At 40.9% G+C, this 21,245-nt stretch overlaps 1 protein-coding gene across 3 annotated transcripts in view; it reads left to right on the top strand.

The window, feature by feature from the left end:
- The window catches only part of KCNK2 (potassium two pore domain channel subfamily K member 2), a 240,679-nt gene that overhangs the window by 90,850 nt on the left and 128,584 nt on the right, over positions 1 to 21,245 (top strand). The window contains exons 1-2 of one of the 3 annotated variants that reach the window (XM_025366357.1): positions 6,217 to 6,796; positions 9,908 to 10,218. In XM_025366357.1, the coding sequence (XP_025222142.1) occupies position 6,796; positions 9,908 to 10,218 (312 nt within the window). In that variant the 5' untranslated portion in view covers positions 6,217 to 6,795. Of the gene's footprint in view, positions 1 to 6,216; positions 6,921 to 9,907; positions 10,219 to 21,245 lie in introns of those variants that run through there. The other 2 variants (XM_025366341.1, XM_025366351.1) reach the window with 2 other exon arrangements.

The following is a 21,245-nucleotide window of genomic DNA, read 5'->3' as shown; positions in this document are numbered from 1 at the left end:
AAAAAAAAAAAAAAAAAAAAAAAAAAGAAAGTGGCTTCTACCAGAGAAAGAGAACGAAGAGAGAGCTCGAGAGGGCACAAAAGAGAAACCCCAGACTTTTTGTAACCTAATACTGAAAGGGATATTCCATCACTTGTGCCATATGCTTTTTATCAGAAGGGAGTCAGTAAATCCAGCCCACACTCGATGGGAGGGGGGAAACACAAGGGTCTGAATACTATGAGGCAGGAATCATGGGGGGGTCAACTTAGGGATCCTCCTCAGAGCTGAGTTATTTGTCATTTTCTCCTATTTCTTGTATTGCACTGTTTCAATTAAGGCTCTTGATATCAAGTGTCAGAAATCTCAGCACGAACTGGCTTACACCAAAAGAATATGTATGTGGCTTAAGGTGTGGTTTGACATGAAGGATTGATCAAATGTCACCTGGACTTGGTCATCCTGGTTCTGTTTGCTCTGTATTGCTTCACTCTCAGGTAGCTTCTCTCCTCTTAGCATAGTAGCCTCCAAGGCTTTCAGGCTCAAGGTCAGTGGCACAGAGCGAAAGTTGCTTTTCTGTGTGTGTCATAGGCCCATGCCTGAACCAGTTGAGAAGCTGAGAAATTCTGACTGTATTGGTTGAGGCCCGAGACACAGACTCCATTCACAATCAGGGATAAGTCTCATATAAAACACAACAGCTACGAGAAGGGTTGGTAAGTGCCTTGGGAATGACATCAGACAGACCTTTCATTGAAGTACTGCCTAAACTGTTGTCTCTCCCTGAGTTTTCAGTCAACTGGAACTTCTAGGAATATGCCCACCCTCTCTGTCACCACCCACTCCCCACATCCAATGGGATGCAGAGTCCTGTTGATCTACTAGCACCTCTTCAATCTTCCACTCCTAATAATATCACTATGAAGCCCTCACCTGGGCTAAAGCAATAATGTCTAGATTCACTTGTCTACATGCTTACATTCTTTGTTCACCTTATACCTGTTCTGCACATAGCAACCAGAGGGATTTTTAAAAAATGCATTTGATGAGATTTCTTCTGGGGTGAAAATTCATCCACGTTTCATTAATTAAAACCCAGATGCCACCTAACCTGATTTCTATCTGCCTCTTCAGCTTGATTACTGTCCCCCACCAAGCCTCACACTCTAAACTTTTCAAATTCTCCCAGCTTCTTCCAACTGCAGTCTTCTTACAAGCTCTTCTCTCTGTTGGGGAAGACCTTTCCTTCCAATATGCTTCTCCCTTTCCACCCTTGCTCATCTCATCTTCAGAACCTAATTTTTATATTACTTCTTTAGACCCACCTTCCCTGACCCTCTAGAAGTAAATACTCTTATGTTACCTTGTGCCTTCTTCTTATGGCTTATCAGAATTTTAAGCACTCAGTAAATATCTGATTAATGTGATTTATTTTTCGTCTTCTCATACCTGTGCAGTTGTGTTACTCAGAAGATTAAATAAATAGCAAGATTCATTGCAAGGATGTCCAAATTTTTGTCTTCCTTGGACCACATTGGAAGAAGAAGAATTGTCTTGGGCCCACGTAAAATACACTAACACTAGTGTTAGCTGATGAGCTTAAAAAATCATTTAAAAAACCTCATAATGTTTTAAGAAAGTTTATGAATTTGTGTTGGGCCATATTCAAAGCCATCCTCGGTCACATGCAGCTCTCAGGCTGTGGATTGGACAAGATTGTATTATAGAGTTGGAATTCATTGGTGGTCTTGCTTGGTCAGGAGCTCCCCTGGTTCACAACATTAGATCAAATGCAGGAGATAATAAAACTCTTTTGAGAACTGTTTTGGGCTGTTCTCCCAATGCTATGAATAAATATCTGAGATTGGGTAATTTATATAAAAAAGAGGTTTAATTAATTCATAGTTCTGCATGGCTGGGGAGGCCTTAGGAAACCCACTGTCATGACAGAAAGCACCTCTTCCCGGGCAGCAGCAGAGAGAATGAGTGCCAGTAGGGGAAATGCCAGGTGCTTATAAAACCATCAGATCTTGTGAAACTAACTGACTCCCATGGGAACAGCATGGGGAAACTGCCCCCATGATTCATTTACCTCCACCTGTTCCCACCCTTGACATGTGAGGATTATGAGGATTACCATTCAAGGTGAGATTTGGGTGGGGACACAGAGTCAAACCATATCAGGAATGGACATACTGTACACATAAATGCTGTCTCACTTTGATTCTTACAACAATCTCTTGTGAGTTCTGTGTATTATCTCCATTTTATAGATGAGAAAACTGATGTTCAGAAAGCAAAAGTGACTTCTTCAAATTCACATGGCTCAGATATGGTAGAGGCAGAATACCCACAGACGTCTCTTTGACTCCAAAATCCCACATACGATTGGAATTACAAGAAAAGGCAGTGACACGCTCATTTTTTAATTTTAATTTTCACTATGACATTTTGAATAGGCCAAGGTCAAAAATCAAAATAAACATAAAAGAGAAGTCCTGTAGATTTCATGCTGCTAGTTGGAGCAGAACAATAGATCTGAAAGCACCAGAATAAGGGCAATATGGAATTTTGGAGAGCTAAATTTTTTAATTATTTATTTTCAGGTTTCTTATTCATTAATTTAAAGAGGTGTTGAGTAGTCCTGCAGCATGAAAGAAATATATTCCATCTTTTCTTTTTATTATATTTTGATGAGGTTTATATATATTGAGTGAATTAGTCCGTTCTTGCATTGTTATAAAGGACTAGCTGAGACTGGGTAATTTACGAAGAAAAGAGGTTGAAGTGATTCACAGTTTTTTAGGCTGTACAGGCAGCATGGTTGGAAAGACCTCAGGAAACTTACAATCATGGCAGGAGGTGAAGGGGAACCAGGCACATCTTATATGACTGAAGCAGGAAGAAGACAGTGAGGGAATGATTTCACTCAGATGTTTATCAAACACATATTTAGTACCAGATGCCAGTTAATGCAGATATGAAAAGTGCTTACACATTTTTAAACAACCAGATATCATGATAACTCATTATCAGGAGAACAGCAAGGGGAACGTCTGCCCCCCAATCCCCATCACCTCCCACAAGGGCAATCCTCCAACACTGAGGATTACAATTTGACTTGAGATTTGGGCAGGGACAGAAATCCAAACCATATCACTGAGTAATGCAGGAATAAAGCTAAACAGGATAAACCATCCTATTTCCTTGTTCCTCCAGTTGCAATGACATACAAACTAGTCTACTACATTTTTTCCCCTCTTCTTCAAGCAGCATGAGTAAGTCTACATTTGGAACAAGAGGGATTTTAACGTGGGCAGATGTGTTTAAAGAAGGGGAATGGGAGGACTGGGTGATTTCTTGATTACTTCAACTTATTTGTGAGGCTGAGCCTTTGACTTGTTAGGATGATTCCTGCTAATGTTACAGTCTGAAATTTTATCCTTTTATCTTAACATCTCTGTAATGTACATCACTTCTCCCCCAACCCCCAAGCACCCTATATGAATGTGGGGCCTAACATGAAAATAATACAAAGGGGAATGTGGAGGAAAACTGCTATGTATGAACTGATAGCAAAAAGCGGAGAAGATGGCAATCCAGCATTTGGGATTCATGATAAAACCTAAGTCCCATGAGTCTGGAAAAACAGAAACACTATGCAAGCACATATCAAAACATATTTAATCTATTAAACAGGTATATTTAAACTATTAATCTCCCAGTCTAGTAAGCATTAGCCAGTTTGACAGAACCGGTGCTGGGCAAGATGTGGTTAAATTTGCAGAAAACTCAGAGGGGGGAATGAAAAAGTATCATCAAGTTGCAGAACAAAATGGGAAAAGTGAAAAGAATATTCAAAAAAAATTTGAGGAAATTTCATCTGGAGAACAAAGAACCTATGGGACAGGGTAAAAAATGATTCAGAAGATAGTGAATTCATCTCATTTCTCATGTATGTAGGATATACCCTGGTTCCAAATACCTGGAGGGAGACTGGGTGAATATAAGAAAATGTCAGCTATTTCTTAGGAATAACGATTTCACTCAGATGTATATCAAACAGGTATTTAGCAGCAGATGCTAGTTACTGCAGATATTATGGTGAACAGAGATATGGTTTATGCCCTCACTGAGCATACAATCTAGTTTAAGGAAGCAAAACATAATGTGACAAGTATAAAGATAGATGAAAGACAAGTTGACCTGGGAAGCAAATAGTAAAACACCTGACTGGCCATGATTGCAGGAAAATTTCTGGACAGCATGGAGATTTGGAGGATAACACCTGCAATGGTTAGTTTTATGTGTCAACTTGACTAGGCTACAGTGTTCAGTTATTTAATCAAACACGAATCTAGAATCTAAGTGTTGCTCTGAAGGTGTTTCGTAAATGTGTTCAGCATCTACAGTCAAACTTCAAAAAGGGATTGCTCTAGGTAATATTGGTGGGCCTATATCACAAGCAATTGTGAGCCAAAAATGAGATTTCCTGGAAAAGAAGAAATTCTGCCTTAAGACTGAAGCATCGACTCTTGCTTGAGTTTCCAGCCTGCCAGACCTGCCCTGTAGATTTCAGAGGGACTTGCCAGCCCCCATCATCCTGAGCCAAGTCCTTAATATAAATCTGTTACCCTACACACGTACACATAAAGGTGTGTGTGTGTGTGTGTATGTGTGTGCACATGTTCCATTTCTCTAGAGAACCTTACTGATAAGGTACCTTAGTCATGTAAAGTTGGTGTGTGTGGGGGTGTGCACTCAGGCAAGGTGACTTGCCAGGAAGACTTAGAGTGATAAAGAGTAGCCAGATCAGGAAGCACATTATAGGTGACCTAGAGACTTTGTAAAGATTGTGAGAGGATCAGATGCACATTTTAAAAAGGACATCTGATTGTATTACTTTTGAGCACGTAAGTTGAGAAAAATGTGTTTGAATTCCAACAGGAAGGATATTAGGAAGATTTTTTTTTTTTTTTTTAATGGGGAAAGAGGTGCTGAATGTATTCTGGAATCTAGAAAAAATTGCATTTTTATCATTGACGGTAACAGTTTTGCAAAAGTTTTTTTTTGTTTGTTTGTTTGTTTTTGTTTCCTACAATTACGTCTGTATTTTTCACTAAGAAGTTCTTGTAACTGGGAAAATACTCCAATCTGGCCGAGCAGCAGTCATGGAAGCAAAACTCTCGAAAACAGCAGTTGCGGTGGGAGGGTGGAGGTCATCAGGGGATTCCCGCTGAGAAAGCGGGAAGGAAGAGAGTTTAGAAACGGATCGAAGTTCCGCTACATCACGTGTGTTGTGAGAGAATTCGCCTATTACGACGACGGCAACGTCTGATCTCCTGGCTTTCTTCCCCTCCTTGGCGGGTTCCGTTCCGTCCCCCTGTCGCCTAGAGTTTGGCTGTCCCTGCGCCGGGGTCTTGGAGTTTGGGCGGGGTCTGGTACCTGCCAAATAGGGATCTTGATGGGGAAGAGGTCTGGTAGCGCTGAGTTCAGGCTGGGGTCGGAGTTCTCCCACCTTGCAGCTCCCACCCGCCACGCTTAGAAACCTATGTCTCCAGCAAAGGGGTCTTGCTCTGAGAGAACCTAACCGGGTTTTCTTCCATTCCCTTTGCATCTCGAGGTGTCTTCGCCCTGGCTCCAGGTGCGTTCCCCATCCTTTTCGGTCCGGGGCGTTCTGCTGATTATAGCGCCCTGCTTAAGTCCAGCACCGCCGGAGGTGAAGTGGGGCGACCTGGTGACTCCTTAACCCTTCCCCAAGGTGGAAGAAGCCAGGGTCTTCATTACCTCCCCTACTCCAGGGATCTCAAGGCGCCAATGGGGACACTTCCCTGTACAAGTCTGGGGGGCCACGAGGGCGAGGAGGACCCCCAAATGCAGGGGTTCAAGGACTTGCGTCCCAGAGCTTGGACCCACACTCGGTCCTACACCCCGAACGCTGGCCGGGAAGGAGATAGGATGAAGCGCAGTGTGATGTGGATGCCAGATAGCGAGAGTGAGGATTTTTTGGGGGGTGGGGATGGGGGTTAGTGGAAGGGGCTGAGAGGGGAAGAGGCAGCAGGTGAGCCAAGGGGTTGTGCCCCTAGGAGGAGGGAAGAGGGGGTCTTTAGAAGGGAGCATCTTGCAGGGGCGACGCAGGCAAGGGTAGGGCTAGGAGGAGGTGCGGGGAAGCAAGCCCTGGCGGTGAGACAGGAGGGGGAGGAGGCGAAGAGGAGGGAGTTCCTAAAGGAGGGAAACGAGTCGGCGAGGGGCGACAGGAGCTAGCCGGGAAGGGAGAACAGCGGAGGGCTGCAGAGCTGCGGAGGGCTGCAGAGCTGCGGGCGCCCGGACCGTGCCACACACCCCCCGCGGGGCACGGAGGGCATTGCCGGGGGAGACACACAAAGACATGCGAAGAGGGGTTGAGCAAGGCTCGCGCACAAAGACGCCGGGGCGCACGGCAGCTCGGGCTGCACCCACCGCCCCCGCGCCGCGCAGTGCCGGGGCCGGGCCAGCGAAGAGCCCCGGGCTGAGCGCGTGGCGGCGGCGGCGGCGGCGGCGGGGAGGCGCGGGACCCGGGTCGCCCGCGCTCTCCGGGTGACCCGGGCCCGGCAGCAGGCGCGCGCGGGGGCGGCGGCGCCCAAGCCCAACTTGGCCTCCGCCTCGCCCTCTGCCCAGCCCGCCGGTGTCCCCTCCTTCCCGCGATTTCGTTTCTTCTCACGCTCCCCCCCCCCGCCCCCTCCCGCGTCCAGCCCCGCTCTCCCCACCTTGTAAAACAAAGCCGGGGAAAATGCCTGCCCGTGCAGCTCGGAGCGCGCAGCCCGTCTCTGAATAAGAAGTGAGTACAATGGCGTGTTTGTAAAAAAAAGCTTCAAGTCCGTCTTTTTCAAAAAACATTTTGAATGCTGCATGCCTCATGCTTCCCAGCGCCTCGCGGGAGAGACCCGGCTATAGAGCAGGAGGTGAGACCCCCCCTCCGGTACCCCCACCCTTCTGGCCGCAAGCTCTCCTGCCCCAGCCTGTTCTGGGAGGACTGCAAATGCCCCCTCTCAGCCAGCGGCCGTTTCCCATCTTCGCTTCGCGTCCAAAGTGTTGGGTCATAATCTGGATTTGGAGGCAAACCCTTGCCAGATCCTCTCCTCGCCGCTTCTCCCCCCTCTCCCGCCGGTGCCCGGGGTTTTTGCATCTGCCTGAGGTATGGGTTTGGAACACCTTGGGGGAGTTTCCCATGGAGAAGGAGGGTCAGCCCTTGGGAGTAGCCGACAGGCAGGACTCATGGTGACCCTGGTCACACTTGTTGCCCATTGCCTGGTGGGACAGGCAGTGGTGCTGAAAAAAGCTTGTTTCCCCTGCTATTCAGTGGTCAGTCACAGCTGGAGCGAAGACATATCTGGATGAGAACAGAAGACCGGGATTAACAGAAGACTGTGATGAACTGGGGGAGGGGAGTGGGTAGTGACGGTGTTGAGTGTGTGTGGAAGGGGCAGCTTCTCTCCCTGATCATACATCAAATGGCGTGGAGGTGGAAACCAAGAGGTTCCCTGTATTAAAGAGAAAAGTCTGCCTTTGTTTTTTTAAATATTATTTTGGTATTTCATCAGTTTTTGTCCATTCTGTCTGCCAAATGTACATTACATATATTTCTGCTAATTAAAAAATAAGGCAACAGCTTAAAAGAATTAAACTCCTTCTGGGAATGTATTAGGTTAATGCACAGACACACACACACACACACACACACACACAATATTTTAAAAATACCTGCCGCTTTCTCCCAAAAGCATATAATGGCAATGTGGCAATGTCTTAAAGGAATTTCAGATTGGGATTTGGTGACATCAAGGTAAACAGTCTTAGTGCTTTCTGGTTCTGCAGAGTGGAAACCACTGATGTGAAAAATCACAAATAGGAGAGCACAGAGATCTGAGGAGGAGAGGCTTGGAAAGCTTCGTTTAGAGTGATACTGTGGAACTTCTATGTAATTTTTTGTTGTTTTTATTCCAAAGATGGCTAAATTTTAAATTATGACTTTTGTTTTTCACTCAGACTCACTAAGCAGCTAGGAGGTTGTGGGGAGTCTGCAGATTGTAGTGATTTTAGCTATTATCAGCACTTCTATTTTAACAGTTTTTTAAAATTATAGTATTTAACACATGTCCAGTGCTAATTTTGAGTGAAGGTGTCTTTATAAATATTTTAAAGGTGTCTACTAGCTGTGGCTTTATTTGGAACAGGTGAATGTATCAGGAGAGAAACATGTGCATTCTTCTGTGTAGTAGGTTGAACCTTAGGAAATTGCTGTAATAAACTATATGTACATGGAGTCTCCACTTGGAGCCATGGGTACAGAAACCTCATCACAGCTCTAATTTCATTTCTTCCAAATCAGATCCATTCAGAGCTTTGCTGATTGAGGATCCTGCCTTCTGCCATCATTTTACAACACTACTTAGGTCTAGTGTTTTAAATAGCTTTGTTTGCAAAGCTTCTTTTTGATGGGCAATTAGAGATGTATTTTATTAATTAAAACTATGGTAGCCTACATTTAACTCACAGTGTTAGGTAAGAGGGCAGGGTAGGCAGCCATGTGAAAATTGGCATTTTTTATTAGCTTCTCATACTGAAGTAATTTCAGGTGGCTGTAGGGTATTTGAGTGCAATTCCATGGAGATTTCTTATATACTTACCTGAAAGTGTGTTTTAGATAAGATTATCATTTTATAATTTTTATTATATACATGATAGCAAGTTAACTGAAATCTGTAACAATTATGGACTTTAAGTTGATTATTCTGTTTGAGTTGATGGTTTTTAGAAGTCTTATTTTTTGGCCATTCTATTAACCCTTTTTAGTTGAATGTTGTCTTTCAGTAAAATGTCCTGTAGTAGGTGGTTTATTTTCCTCTTAGCAAGTAGAAGTCTAGTATCTCTTATATTTTTGAAAAAGAAATCCATTAATGATATTTTTGAACATCTGTGATAAATAATAAATGGATTTATAGTCACCTCAGAGTATATGGCAATTTGTAAGAGAACCATATAAATCCACTCTAATGGAGCAATTAGCTTTGAACAGAGCATGTAGAGAGTCTAAGCTGTGAGCCACGGTTTTTTTTTTTTTTTTTTTTTTTTCCTTGATACTGTTCACATTTGAAAAGGAAGGTACTTGTCTTCTCTTGGTTGTGTCTAGGATTGACACAATGATTAGCAGTAACTTTTATTTGTAAAACAGGTCAGAGATTGAAAAACAAAATACAGAGAATGTTTCATCACGAGCCCACTTTGGAGGATGGGCAAAAAGACAAGATTTGACCATCGAGTGGTTTATTTACCACCATGTTTTACCAGAAAATGATGAATGATTTATTCTGAGCAACAATGTTTGGATCACAAATTCTCTTATAATGCAATTCATTTATTGTAATAAAATAGAGAATGTTCTTTATATTGCTTGCTTGTGGTATAAATTTCTTGAGAACGAGAATAACCGTGAGCCATCTTCCTGAGTATTCCAATATCTAGTTATAGATACTGGATAAATTTCTTGAGAATGGGAATAACCGTGAGCCGTCTTCCTGAATATTCCATCAACTTTTAGGAGTTCAGTATCTCTTTGTGGACTGGCACAGTGGACAGATGTAAATTTAGAAATTTATTAAGAAGCCCTGAGGCATTCTTTTCTTTTTTTGAAGTTTCTTGGTTCGACTCCAGTTTTTTTCCTTTAATTTGAAACTCTAGTAGCAGCAGAGAGCACAGATCCAGCCCCTTTTCCTTGAACCAATATATGTGGTCCTGAGATCTAGTGACAGCACTCCTGGTTTGGGTTCCAGAGCTTCCACCAGGAGAGCCAGCGGAATTCAGTCAACCTTCTCTGACCCCTTAAAGAAGAAGCCCGACCAATTCCCTTCTCATCTCCTCCAACCTAACCCTCATTCTCTGTTGTTGTCAGTGGCGGCACCTGACTTGCTGGATCCTAAATCTGCCGCTCAGAACTCCAAACCGAGGCTCTCGTTTTCCACGAAACCCACAGTGCTTGCTTCCCGGGTGGAGAGTGACACGACCATTAATGTTATGAAATGGAAGACAGTCTCCACGATATTCCTGGTGGTTGTCCTCTACCTGATCATCGGAGCCACCGTGTTCAAAGCATTGGAGCAGCCTCATGAGATTTCACAGAGGACCACCATTGTGATCCAGAAGCAAACATTCATATCCCAACATTCCTGTGTCAATTCGACAGAGCTGGACGAACTCATTCAGGTAATGGCATGGGAGGAGTTGTTACTCCGTTCCCCCAAATGGGAAAGAAAGTGATAGGAGACAACTTGTAGCCCAGTGTATTACGGGTGTGCTGGTGGGAGCCCTATCCCACCTCGTTTGCCTTAACATATAGCTCTTTCCCCCAGTTTCTTTGTCTCATTTCCACTTCTTCTGCCTATACTCTCACTTCTGTCATCTTTTCTTCTCTTCCTCTTTTAGTTCTCTCTCCCAGTGTTCCTTCACATCCTCTTCTGCTTCTGTTCTTCTGTATTTCTTTCCTGTTGTCTTTCCGCTTTCTTTCCCTTTCCCCTGTCTTAGAAGTACCAGTGGACACCCATAGGGTTGGGGTTACCATGCCGAAGGTCCTCATGGTTAGGATGATCATTGTCAACTGAGAAACACTGCTGTGGCAAAGGAGAGGGAAACAAAATATACAGAAATGCGCTTTAATCTTGGCAGTGGCCATCATAAGATAGAAAAGATGAATTCATGATGTGACCCTCTTGAGATGAGTACCCCTCAGGTCAACAAGTTGTAGCTTACCTCTTTAGCCAAGGTGTAACTTTGACAACTACCTTTTTAAAGTATCTGCAGATAAGTGATTAATTATTGCTTCTCTAACTCCCAGCTAAGATAAATTTACTACTACACAGAAAAAGAGTTTTTGAATAAAACTAATTTAGTTCTAATTTACCCTATAATAGCGAACAATATCCTTACAGAAAAACATTTTGTTTTAAAAATTAATCCCCAAAAGTTTCAGTTAGGCTCTTTAGAGATGACAGTATTTTGTTTTTTGTAGATTTCTTTTGCATAAAACAATTCATTGATCAAATCAGGATCTTAGTCAAGAAGAAAGCTTTAGAATTTTCTCACAAGGAGTGACTTGACTGGTTGTTAAAAATGTTTTAATTGTATACACATTTGTTTTCCTATAGAGCCTACTTTTCTTACCTGATTTAATTCAAATTGGAATGGAAATTATCTGTGAGACATCATCTGAGCATGTTCTTTCTTGTTTCATATTTGGTTTTACATTGTTTGAATGAGTTGGAATAGTGGATTGAGGGGAGAAATTATTGTTGACTTTAATCCTGCTTTTTGTTTGAGGACCCTTTCTCTCATTTCCTCTTGCCTTGGATCTCAAGATGCTATCTCTGTCCTTCACAGTCCTCTCAATTTACAGCATATGCATACATGTTCTTATTCAAATTTTATTGAAAGATATCAAAACTAGTGTTCTCTAGCACCTATTTAGTTTCTACCACATTCAGAAATTTCTGCATCTGAAAATTTGATTTAAGTTTTGAAAATGCTGTTCACTTATATACTGAATTCTCTAGGATTTTTAGATGATGGTGACCTTTTCAGTATTGACAGTGAAAGTACCAGCTAACACTATTGTCCCAACTGCCCCCTTCCCTGGTCCCATGTAAGATCACTTTCACTTCATTCTCTCGTTGGGCCACATAGTCCTATGAGGTACTAAAAATCTTTGAAGAATCCTCACTTCCCTTGGTTTCTGAAGAAGAGCTCTTGGATATCTTGGTGGAGGCAGCATGGTGCAGTAGTAAAAGCTTCAACTTTGGGAGCAGACAGGATGTGTGTTGAACTGCAGTTGAGTGTTTTATTGGAAGTGTCATCTTAAACAAGTAGTTTTCCTCTTTAATCCTTAAATGATCTATCTGGAATGAGGAAAGAGTATCTATCAAGTAGGGTTGTTGTGAGGTGAAGAGATAATCCATGTAAAGTGTTTTGGTGCTCAGAAAGTGTTAGATTTGTTTTCTGTGGTTATTGTTTTCCTCTCTTGTCCCTTCATTGGATTGTAGCCTCTGATTCATGTAGTTGCATTCTTATCACCTGGAATGATTTGCTGATTGGACAGGAAGGGGGGGGGGGGAAAGACATGACCAGCGTTTCAGGACAACACTGGAAGAAATTTTGTGTGAATTTGAAAATGGTCTCACTATCCAGTATTACCCAGATTTATTAAGAATTCTAAAGATAACTTGACGGTCATGGCAGGTAGGAGCAATCTGGTGGTGAATACTGACCACTTTTTGCTACATCGTCTTTGAAATGGAAACAAGCAGAAATCAAAATATGACCTAAGATTTTTCTCTATGCTCTGCATGGGCAATCCATTTTAACTTTATTAATTTTCTCTGCTGATTATTTTTGCTTTGTAAAAATCTTTTTTATGCTGATTCAATATTTTTCAACGCAGAAATTACCTATTATTTACTCTTATACTGTTCACCTTTATAACCCATTGGTTTTAATAAGTATTTTTTCTTTTTCAACATAATTTATTTTGATAAAAGAAATCTTTACAATGCCATGGCTTCAAGGACCAAGATTAGTGTGTAAACAGGGAGGAAGTTAAATAAGCCAGTAATCATATATTGGAATTACACTTCCTTCATATGATTCTTATAAATTTTCCAATCTTTTTTTTCACATTTACTTTCCCATTTAATCATCGCTTAAAACCTCATGAGTGTGTCTATTGGGCAGCAATACCACAACATTAAGGATTAGACAGCATCATTCGGATGAGAGTTCAGGTCTTCAGAATCTTTTGGTCAGGCATTTTTCCTAGGAGTCTTTGCTCTTTTGGAGCTCATCTACTTTCAGTGCTGAGGGCAGAAACAGTTGGAGTAGTTAGCATTTCAGTTCTAGTGTTGTTGAAGAAATTCTGCTACATATTATGGAGAGTGAAGACAGAGGAGGAAGTGAGTGGTCTGACAGTGGGCCAATATCAGGTGCAGTTAGTCTAGTCTGGTCTCAGGCACTAGGTTATTAATTACTCCTCTGGTTGGACTATAGCAACTTGATTTCATGCTGTAGTTGTGTCTCAGGGTGAGGTTGGGGAGGTGAGGGAAGATATAGGTAATGGAGCATTAAGGCAGATGAGATCAACTGCTTTTGTTGTAGAAACATGTGTGTATGTACTAAGTGTTGTTTTTGGCACTGGACTTTCAAGACAAGGTTGGGGAGGGGCAAAGATATCAAAACAGATACCTTTGCCAGCCTGACGTGTTTTGAGCATATGATTTTCAACTCCCATTACATTTAAACTTATGTGATGTCAGTACAGAAACATATATGGCAAATTGTTTAAATTTCTTTCTTTTTTCTTTTTGAGACAATGTTTCCCTGTTGTTGCCCAGGCTGGAGTGCAATGGCGTGATCTCAGCTCACTGCAACCTCTGCCTCGTGGGTTCAAGTGATTCTCCTACCTCAGCCTCCCGAGTAGCTGGGATTGCAGGCATGTGCCACCACGCCCAGCTAATTTCATATTTTTAGTAGAGATGGGGTTTCTCCATGTTGGTCAGGCTGGTCTCTAACTCCCGACCTCAGGTGATCTACCTGCCTCAGCCTCCCAAAGTGCTGAGATTACAGACGTGAGCCACTGCGCCCCACTTGTTTAAATTTTAAGAGCCATGGATACCATTAACAATAGCCAAAATTTAATTAGCACTTACTTTGTGCAAGGCATTATTCTAACTGTTTACCTATATTATCTCATATAACTCTCTTAAACAATCCTAAGTGGTAGGTGCCTTATTATCTGCTTTTACCTTATAGGGACACTGAAGCAAGGGGCACTTCAGTTTCCAAGAGTGCGTGGTGGAAGAACTGTCATTCAAATCTTTGGATAAAATCTAGAACTTAGTTCTGGTATTGACTGCTTTTAAAAATAATTTAGTAAACATTTGATGTAAAGTTTCCTGTTATTCCATATGTTAAGGTATAATGGATATTATAGTTCTCTGTACATATAGCATATCTTTCTTTCGAAATTGAAAAGTATATAAACTGGAATCTTAAAATTCTTTCTGGATGACAGGATTATATCAGTATTTTCCCATTTAAATGTGGCAAACCAGTAGAGGATGGTCACATTAGACATATCTGGTCTTCATTTATTTCCATGTGAGCTGAATAAATTATAGGGTTAAAAAATAGAGTGAAATCTATGATCTATATGTTGACAATATAAATATCTTATAGGACACTTGACCTTTTTGTTTTCTAACTTGAACCCCACTCCTTCTTGAGCTAGGTCGGGAAGATATTGTCTGTTTTGGGGTGAAGAAACTCCCATGTTTGGACAAAGTCATCTGGTGGCCTCAGGTCTAGATCTTCAAAGTCTTCCTGCTGAAGGGATTATCTTCTCTTTACACTAGGCATCTCATTTTGGTTCATCCAGTGGCATTTATTGAGGACCTCCAATGTGTTTACCTCAATGGTGGGTGTTGAGCCATTTAAGATGATGGAAAAAAAATATGGCTTCTCTCAAGCTCTCCTTTCTACATGTCAATCAAAGGAGATAGCTATCAACATAGGCACAATAGCATTACCATAGAAATACTTAGAGACTGGAGCTGGAATCCCTAAATATTGGGACCCTGAGGAAGAAATTAAGCGTTTAGTGAGAGGAAGGTACAAAAGATGTGAAAGGAAACTTGATTTTAAGGTGCTTCAGAGTGCTCTAGGGGAAGACGAGGGGGACTAGTGGACATTCTAAGCAGAATGGGTATGGTATGCTCCAGTAACTGAATATCTGGGTGTGAGGGGCAGGAGCATGAACAGGTTTAACAAAGTAGACCGCAGAGCATTGTTCCATACCAGGGAGGTGGGCTTTATCCTAGGTCTACTCCTCCACCTGGTGTCAGTTTTGTGGGCACTTGGCTGTGTAGCAGAGGATACTTGGAGCTACAGGATAAATAAACATGCCTTCTCTAGAATACCAGTGATAGTGGCCTTCAAAAACCAAACAAAACATTGTTTTATATTAATTCTATAATCATTCATTCATTCAAAAACATTTGTTGAATGCCTACTGTGTACATTGTCCTAAGTGCTGAAAGACAGTGGAGAATAAAATCAGATGAAAATTTGTACCATCAGTGAGTTTACATTTGCTGGGGAAGGTAATATGTTTGATAATGTAAGTTTCAGGAGAAAAAATAAAGCAGTGGAGAGGGCTAGAAAGTGTTGGATGGTGTTGGTGATTAATTCCAGATATGGTCACTAGGGAGGCTTCACTAATAAGGTGACTTTTAAGTGAAGAGTGAGGGAAATAGCCAAGTAGCTGTCTGGGGAATAACACTTAGGCAGAATACTCATCACATACAGAGGTTCTCACCGAGGAGAGAGTTTCTGGCATGTAGAAGAACTGCAAGGATGCTGGGATGGAGAGGTAGAAGGTGGTGTCAGGCGGGTAATGGGGGCGAGGTCATGTAGGGCCCTGGAAGTCATCATCATAAGGAGTTTGGCTTTTTGGTGCAGATAAATATCCAGCTCGGCTTACATTTCAACAGAATTTCCCTGGCTGTGATGTTGAGAATAGACTGCACAAGGCTGTGGGTAGCAACAGGGGAGGCGGGCAGGAAGCTGTTGTAATAATCCTGGTAAGAAATGAGGGAGGCTTGAACTAAGGGGTTGTGAGATGTGATCAGATTCTGGATATATTTTGGAAGGAAAGCCAGTGGGGTTTGCTGATTGACCAGAGGTGCAGTGCAAGGGAGAGGAATCAAGGACAACCCCAAGATTTTTGTCTCAGGGAATGAACAGAATGGGGCTCCCACTTTCCTGAGATGGGGAAGAGTGAAAAAGAGCTGGTTTTGGGCATAATGTCAGGAGCTTAGCTTTGGACATTGCACTAATTGTGTTAGTGAGACATGTTTTAGTTATTGAGGAAAATTTATGGGATGCCACATAGCAGGGCTTACAGATCCACAGTTTATTGCAGGAAAATGATAGATATATAGCAACAGTACCCAAGTAAAGCCATGCATCAGAGGCAAAGGCTGCATGACAGCAAGGGGTCTGCAGAGGCCAGTGCCAGCTCCAGCGATACTTCCTCTGCAAGGCCATACCAGGACACTCCTCTCTTGAATCAAGAACCACTGATGTGTGCATGGAACATTTTGGAACCAAATAGCCTAAAAAGGGGTGTCAGCCAGGGCTTCTTATATCTTGCTGGTCATATAGGGCTATGTTTCCCATGTAACCAGCCCCAGCAACATAGTTCCCCAGAGTCTCACCAAGACCAGGTGCAAATCATCCATTGCACTGTTACTAATAAGCAATGCTGACAAGCTGGTGCCAACTTCCCTGAAACTCCTCAGACCATGGCTATAAAGTGACACTCTCGGTTATCGTGTCTCATGCCTTTACCAAGGGACGGTGCTGTATTTAGGCAAAACAGCTCAGACTGATTTCAGGTCAGCACAGCCATGTGAAATTTGAGTTGATTATTAGGACATCCAAGTGGAGACGTTGAGTAGGAAGCTGCAAATATGAGTTTGGAGTTTGGGGGAGGGGCCAGGCTGAAGATACACATTTGGAAGTCATCATTATATAGAAGCTATTTAAAATCAAGACACTGGATAAAAACATCTGGGGAATGAGTGTAGGTTGAAATGAACAGAGATTCTAATGTGATTCCAGGAGCACTTCAACATGTAGCAATCTGTAAGGACTAGAATCCAAAAGATTTCAAGGATATTTCTCTCATTTTAGGAAACTGTATCACTCTATGCCCCTAGACCTACAAAGATTTTATTTTATTATTTTCCTTTAAGGGCCACTTAAAAGAAACGTTATTTTATATATATACACACACACACATATAAATATATATGTGTACACACATATATAAATATATTCTTGTGTATACATATATAAAAATATCCACATACGTGTGTGTGTGTATATATATATGGTTGGTGCAAATGTGGTTTTTGTCATTACTTTCAATAGCAAAAACTGCAATTACTTTTGTACCAACCTAATACAATGATTTGGTGCCTGTCATTCTGATTTGTGTAAGCACTCAGGTATATTAGATATTTGACCTCAGTCTTAGAAAGAGTATAATTGTTTTTTATTTATGGACAGATAACATGCTGTCCAGAAAGCATCTAAAAAGGCTTTCTTTTCTTACCAGTGGTTTTACTCTTCTCATAAAACTTTTTGTACTTAATTATAGATTTTAGGAACATAAAAATAGCCTGCAAAATGTCTAAACATCCCATAAATACTTTATGTCCTTTGGGTTAATCTCTGGAAAAAAAGCACTTTAAAGCAGTGCCATGCGTAACCTTCTTGGATGTACATTAACCTAGTAGCTTGAATTATTTTACCAGATTAACTAGATGCTACTTAAATGTCAGTGCTCCAAAGGTGAGAGTTCCAAGAGGGAACTGGGCTACCAAATGGGGATATAGAAGTCTTAAAGAAAACCGTGTCAATTTCCAATTTTCGTAGGACTCCCCCACGTGCTACTTTCTTAGAGGAATAAATCATTCTTGCTTTCACTCTCTGCCCATATGTTCATGCTGGCTTGCAAAATACTTTTTCTTGTATAACTACATCGAGCAGCAATTGAGACATTTTCGTGATCTATTTATTAATAATTAGGTTTTTATTATAAAACTTGAAAGTAGTCTGTTAGAAAATTTTATCTTTGAAGAACATATGAAGATTAACAAGTTAATATTGGATACAAAATGAGAAAAATGCCATATGAGTGGTATATATCAATAAAATATCACTCAAACTGATGTGATTGAAAAGGAATATTATTTTAAAATAATGACTAGAATATTATTTGATAGATGGGATGGTTATTTGAGAAGGAGAGAAATTATTCTGCATGTAAATTTTCATATATTTCAAAATATTTTTTGGCAGAAAATTTATTTAGTCTAAGCTGAAAACAAGACTTAAATGTAGAGCTCAGTCAAATAGTGAGGTTGGACCAGTGTAGTTCTGTCAATATTAATTATAGTAATAGCTCTAAAATTCTGAGAGTTGTATATTCCATGTTTGTGTATTTTTATCATATATTTATATATCATTTTACACTTTAAAGTAAATTATATTACTTAATTCTCACATCCCTTAGGCACGTATGTAATAATTCATATTTGTAAAATGGAGAAACCGAGGGACAGACAGATTAAGTGCCTTGCAGTTCAGAAAGAAGCAAATGGCACCTTAACCAGATTCTTCTTGATAACTCCATCTCCAGTGCTTTCCTCTTACACAGTTATACAGGAATGTGTACAACACATGTCTAGCCATATTAGATACCCAATAAATATTTAGTTCAAGTCTGCATCCTAGAGGTACTTTGATAAATCTTCTGTCTTGCTTTGTTAGGAAACAGGTTTTTCTTCATGAGCACCGTTTTACAGATGAGTAAATTGAGACACATACTGTTTAACCAAAGACCACTCTGCCTATTTCAGCTTGAGATGCTGAAAGTGGCACAGCAAACGTTAGAACTGCAGAGCTTCTCTTCAGGTGGCTCTAACGCTTCTTTCCACAGTACCAAATGGTCTCTTTAGAAGCGATGCTATTGGGTGGTGTTTTTTTCACCCCACGCTCCTGTTTTACCCAACCCTACAAACCAAATCAGATTTATGATCTGTGCATCAAGGACATGCTTCCTTAATTTTAAACTGCTGCTGGATTGTAAACCCAGTAAACACTGCTTAAGGCGTCTTTGTGCTCTGTGCTGTAATACCAAAGATGAGCAGCTGAAGACACAGCAGGTCTGTAGGTGTGAAGGCAGAACATTTACTCATGGTAAACTGAGCACAATTATAAGGACACAAAAGGGCAAATAAAATATTTTGCTAAAATCTGTGTGACTGGGCATGCCTCATACTGGGGCATGACTAGGTGAGGTAAATCAGGGAAGGCAAGAAGGGAGGCAAGGGGAAATAGTTGCAAAGACACACTAAATTAATGCGCTACTTGCGGGATTATAGGACTTTTATCTTTTCTTGCTTGCTAGCATTCACAGAGTAGTAATAGTTTTTTGTTGCACAAAATTCAAGTAATACAGGAAGGTAGAAAGAAGAAAGCAAACCTCTCGTTAGACCTATAAGCATATATGGATATACCGAAGCGGGTGTATGTGAACATACACACATACACATCTTTCCACACAAGATTTTACACATATGGGATCATGTACGCCTGCCATTTTGCTGCCTCCATTTTTCAATCACCACTGTTAGGGGATGATTTAGTAACATTTTTTTTCTTACTAAAAATATTTATTTTAAAATTTTTATGAATACACAATAGTGTTACATATTTATGGTGTACATGTGATATTTTGATCCGAGCATACAGTGCACAATGATTAACTCTGGGTGACTGGGGTATTCATAACCTCAAACATTTATGATTTCTCTTCATAGACATCAAAGAATTTTCTAAGTCTTGTTTAAAACTATAGTCTTCAAGGGCTTTGACACAGAGGACTTCATACAGTGGGGTTCTGACTCATGAGTCCCCCCGTGATGGTGGGGAAGGGTAGGGTGGATCGTAGGGAACCTCACACAGTGACTGTCTGTGGTAAAAGTAGCTCTAAGAATCTTCATGACATGGGCCGTTTTGAATTCACATGTTTTGATAGGCAACACAGACAAACTGATACAACACATTTTTAAAGACATGGAACATGGAGCTAAACCAAAATATTGAGTTCCTTCTAGTAGAAAGCTTCCCTCTCAGATTTATGATGTTTTTGAGATACCTCTGATTTCACACTGTTCAAAACTGCATTAAGTGGAGCCTGTCAGAGTTGACCTAGGACATGCTGTTTTCTTCTCTCAACCCTTCTAATTTTTAAAATTTCTTCAACGATAGTGCTTTGCTTTGTGTTCTTTTGAGGGTGGAACCTGGATCTTTAGTGATAGAAAGGCCAGCATGTGAGTGGGATCTGCCTTTCAGTCCTGCTTCCACATGAACAGCAAGCAAAATAATTAATGGATCAACCGAAAAGGAGGAAGTTTTTACCTAAAATGCATTTGTAAAAATCTATACCTGCAGGTACCAAGAATAGTTCTCTTAGCCGGTGGATAATGGTAAAATTTAACCAATGACATATTAATGTCTGGACTAAAAGTATGATTATGGTAAAAATAATGCTTTGGACAGGCATGTAAGAAGATTCTAGACACATCTGGTAGTACAGAAGTAAAAGTTCTTAAATTGACAGCCATGGTTTTGCTCTCAGGTTAGGACTTACAGACGTGCCCTTCTTTCTTCCTTCCTCTTCCTGCCCCCTTCCATTCTGATACCTTCTTTTCCCCTCTCTTTCTCTTCCCTCCCCCATCCTTACCTTCCTTTTTCCCTTTAAAAAAAAAATTAAATGGCTCTTCTGTTATTGGCTATGGCTTCCTTTTGGGGTGAATGTTAATTAAGAAAATTTTTTTTTTTTGGCATCATTTGAAATTACACAATTTTCTTGCCCTCTGCTACCTTTCTGAGTTCATTCCTTATGGTGTCATGCAGTTGCTTTAATTTTGACAATTTTCTCTAATGGTTAGTAGCAGATAAAGTTTAATGATTACTTTCTAGAAGGTGTCAATTCCTTTATGATATTTAGTTGGGATTGTGAAAGTGACGGTGTGATTCTTTTAAAGTGAAGTTTGGAATTTGAAGATGAACAACACAAGTTTATATTTCCTTGTGGTCCTTTGGTCCAAATGGCTCAATCTTTTAATAAGTAAAATAGAGAGGAATAGAACCTGTGACATTGCAAAAGAGACTTCTGGGAAATGAAAGGTGGCTCCTTTCAGCCATTCAACTGGAGTCTGCTCTGAACTCATAGGCATGGTCAATGGTCTCCTTCATGCCTATTTTATCATTTATTAAATATCCACATAGGTTAGGTAATATTCTTACCAGTGAGAGAATGGGATGATACGATCACATCTAGAATTAATTATCATTCAACTCTTTGTTTTTATAATCTATGATCATGTGTATCTTGGGTCTTTTTCTTCCCAGTAGTTTTGTTTTTTAATCTGTTCCTTGGCAGTTATAGTGTCCCTTGCCTCTTTGAGTTGTCCTTTGCAGACATACATTCTGCTTAGTTAAGACTTTGATAAGTGTCAATTAGAACTGTGGGCAGTATTCCAGAAGTGGAGAATCATAATTTACCATGGGTGGCTTTTTGTTTTCTTTCTCTCTCTTTTTTAAAAAAATTC

Source organism: Theropithecus gelada, chromosome 1 (genome assembly GCF_003255815.1).
Source record: "Theropithecus gelada isolate Dixy chromosome 1, Tgel_1.0, whole genome shotgun sequence".
NCBI classification, from domain to species: Eukaryota; Metazoa; Chordata; class Mammalia; order Primates; family Cercopithecidae; genus Theropithecus; species Theropithecus gelada.
The sequence above is the reverse complement of the archived record's forward strand: the minus strand, read 5'-3'. Positions and strand labels throughout refer to the sequence as shown.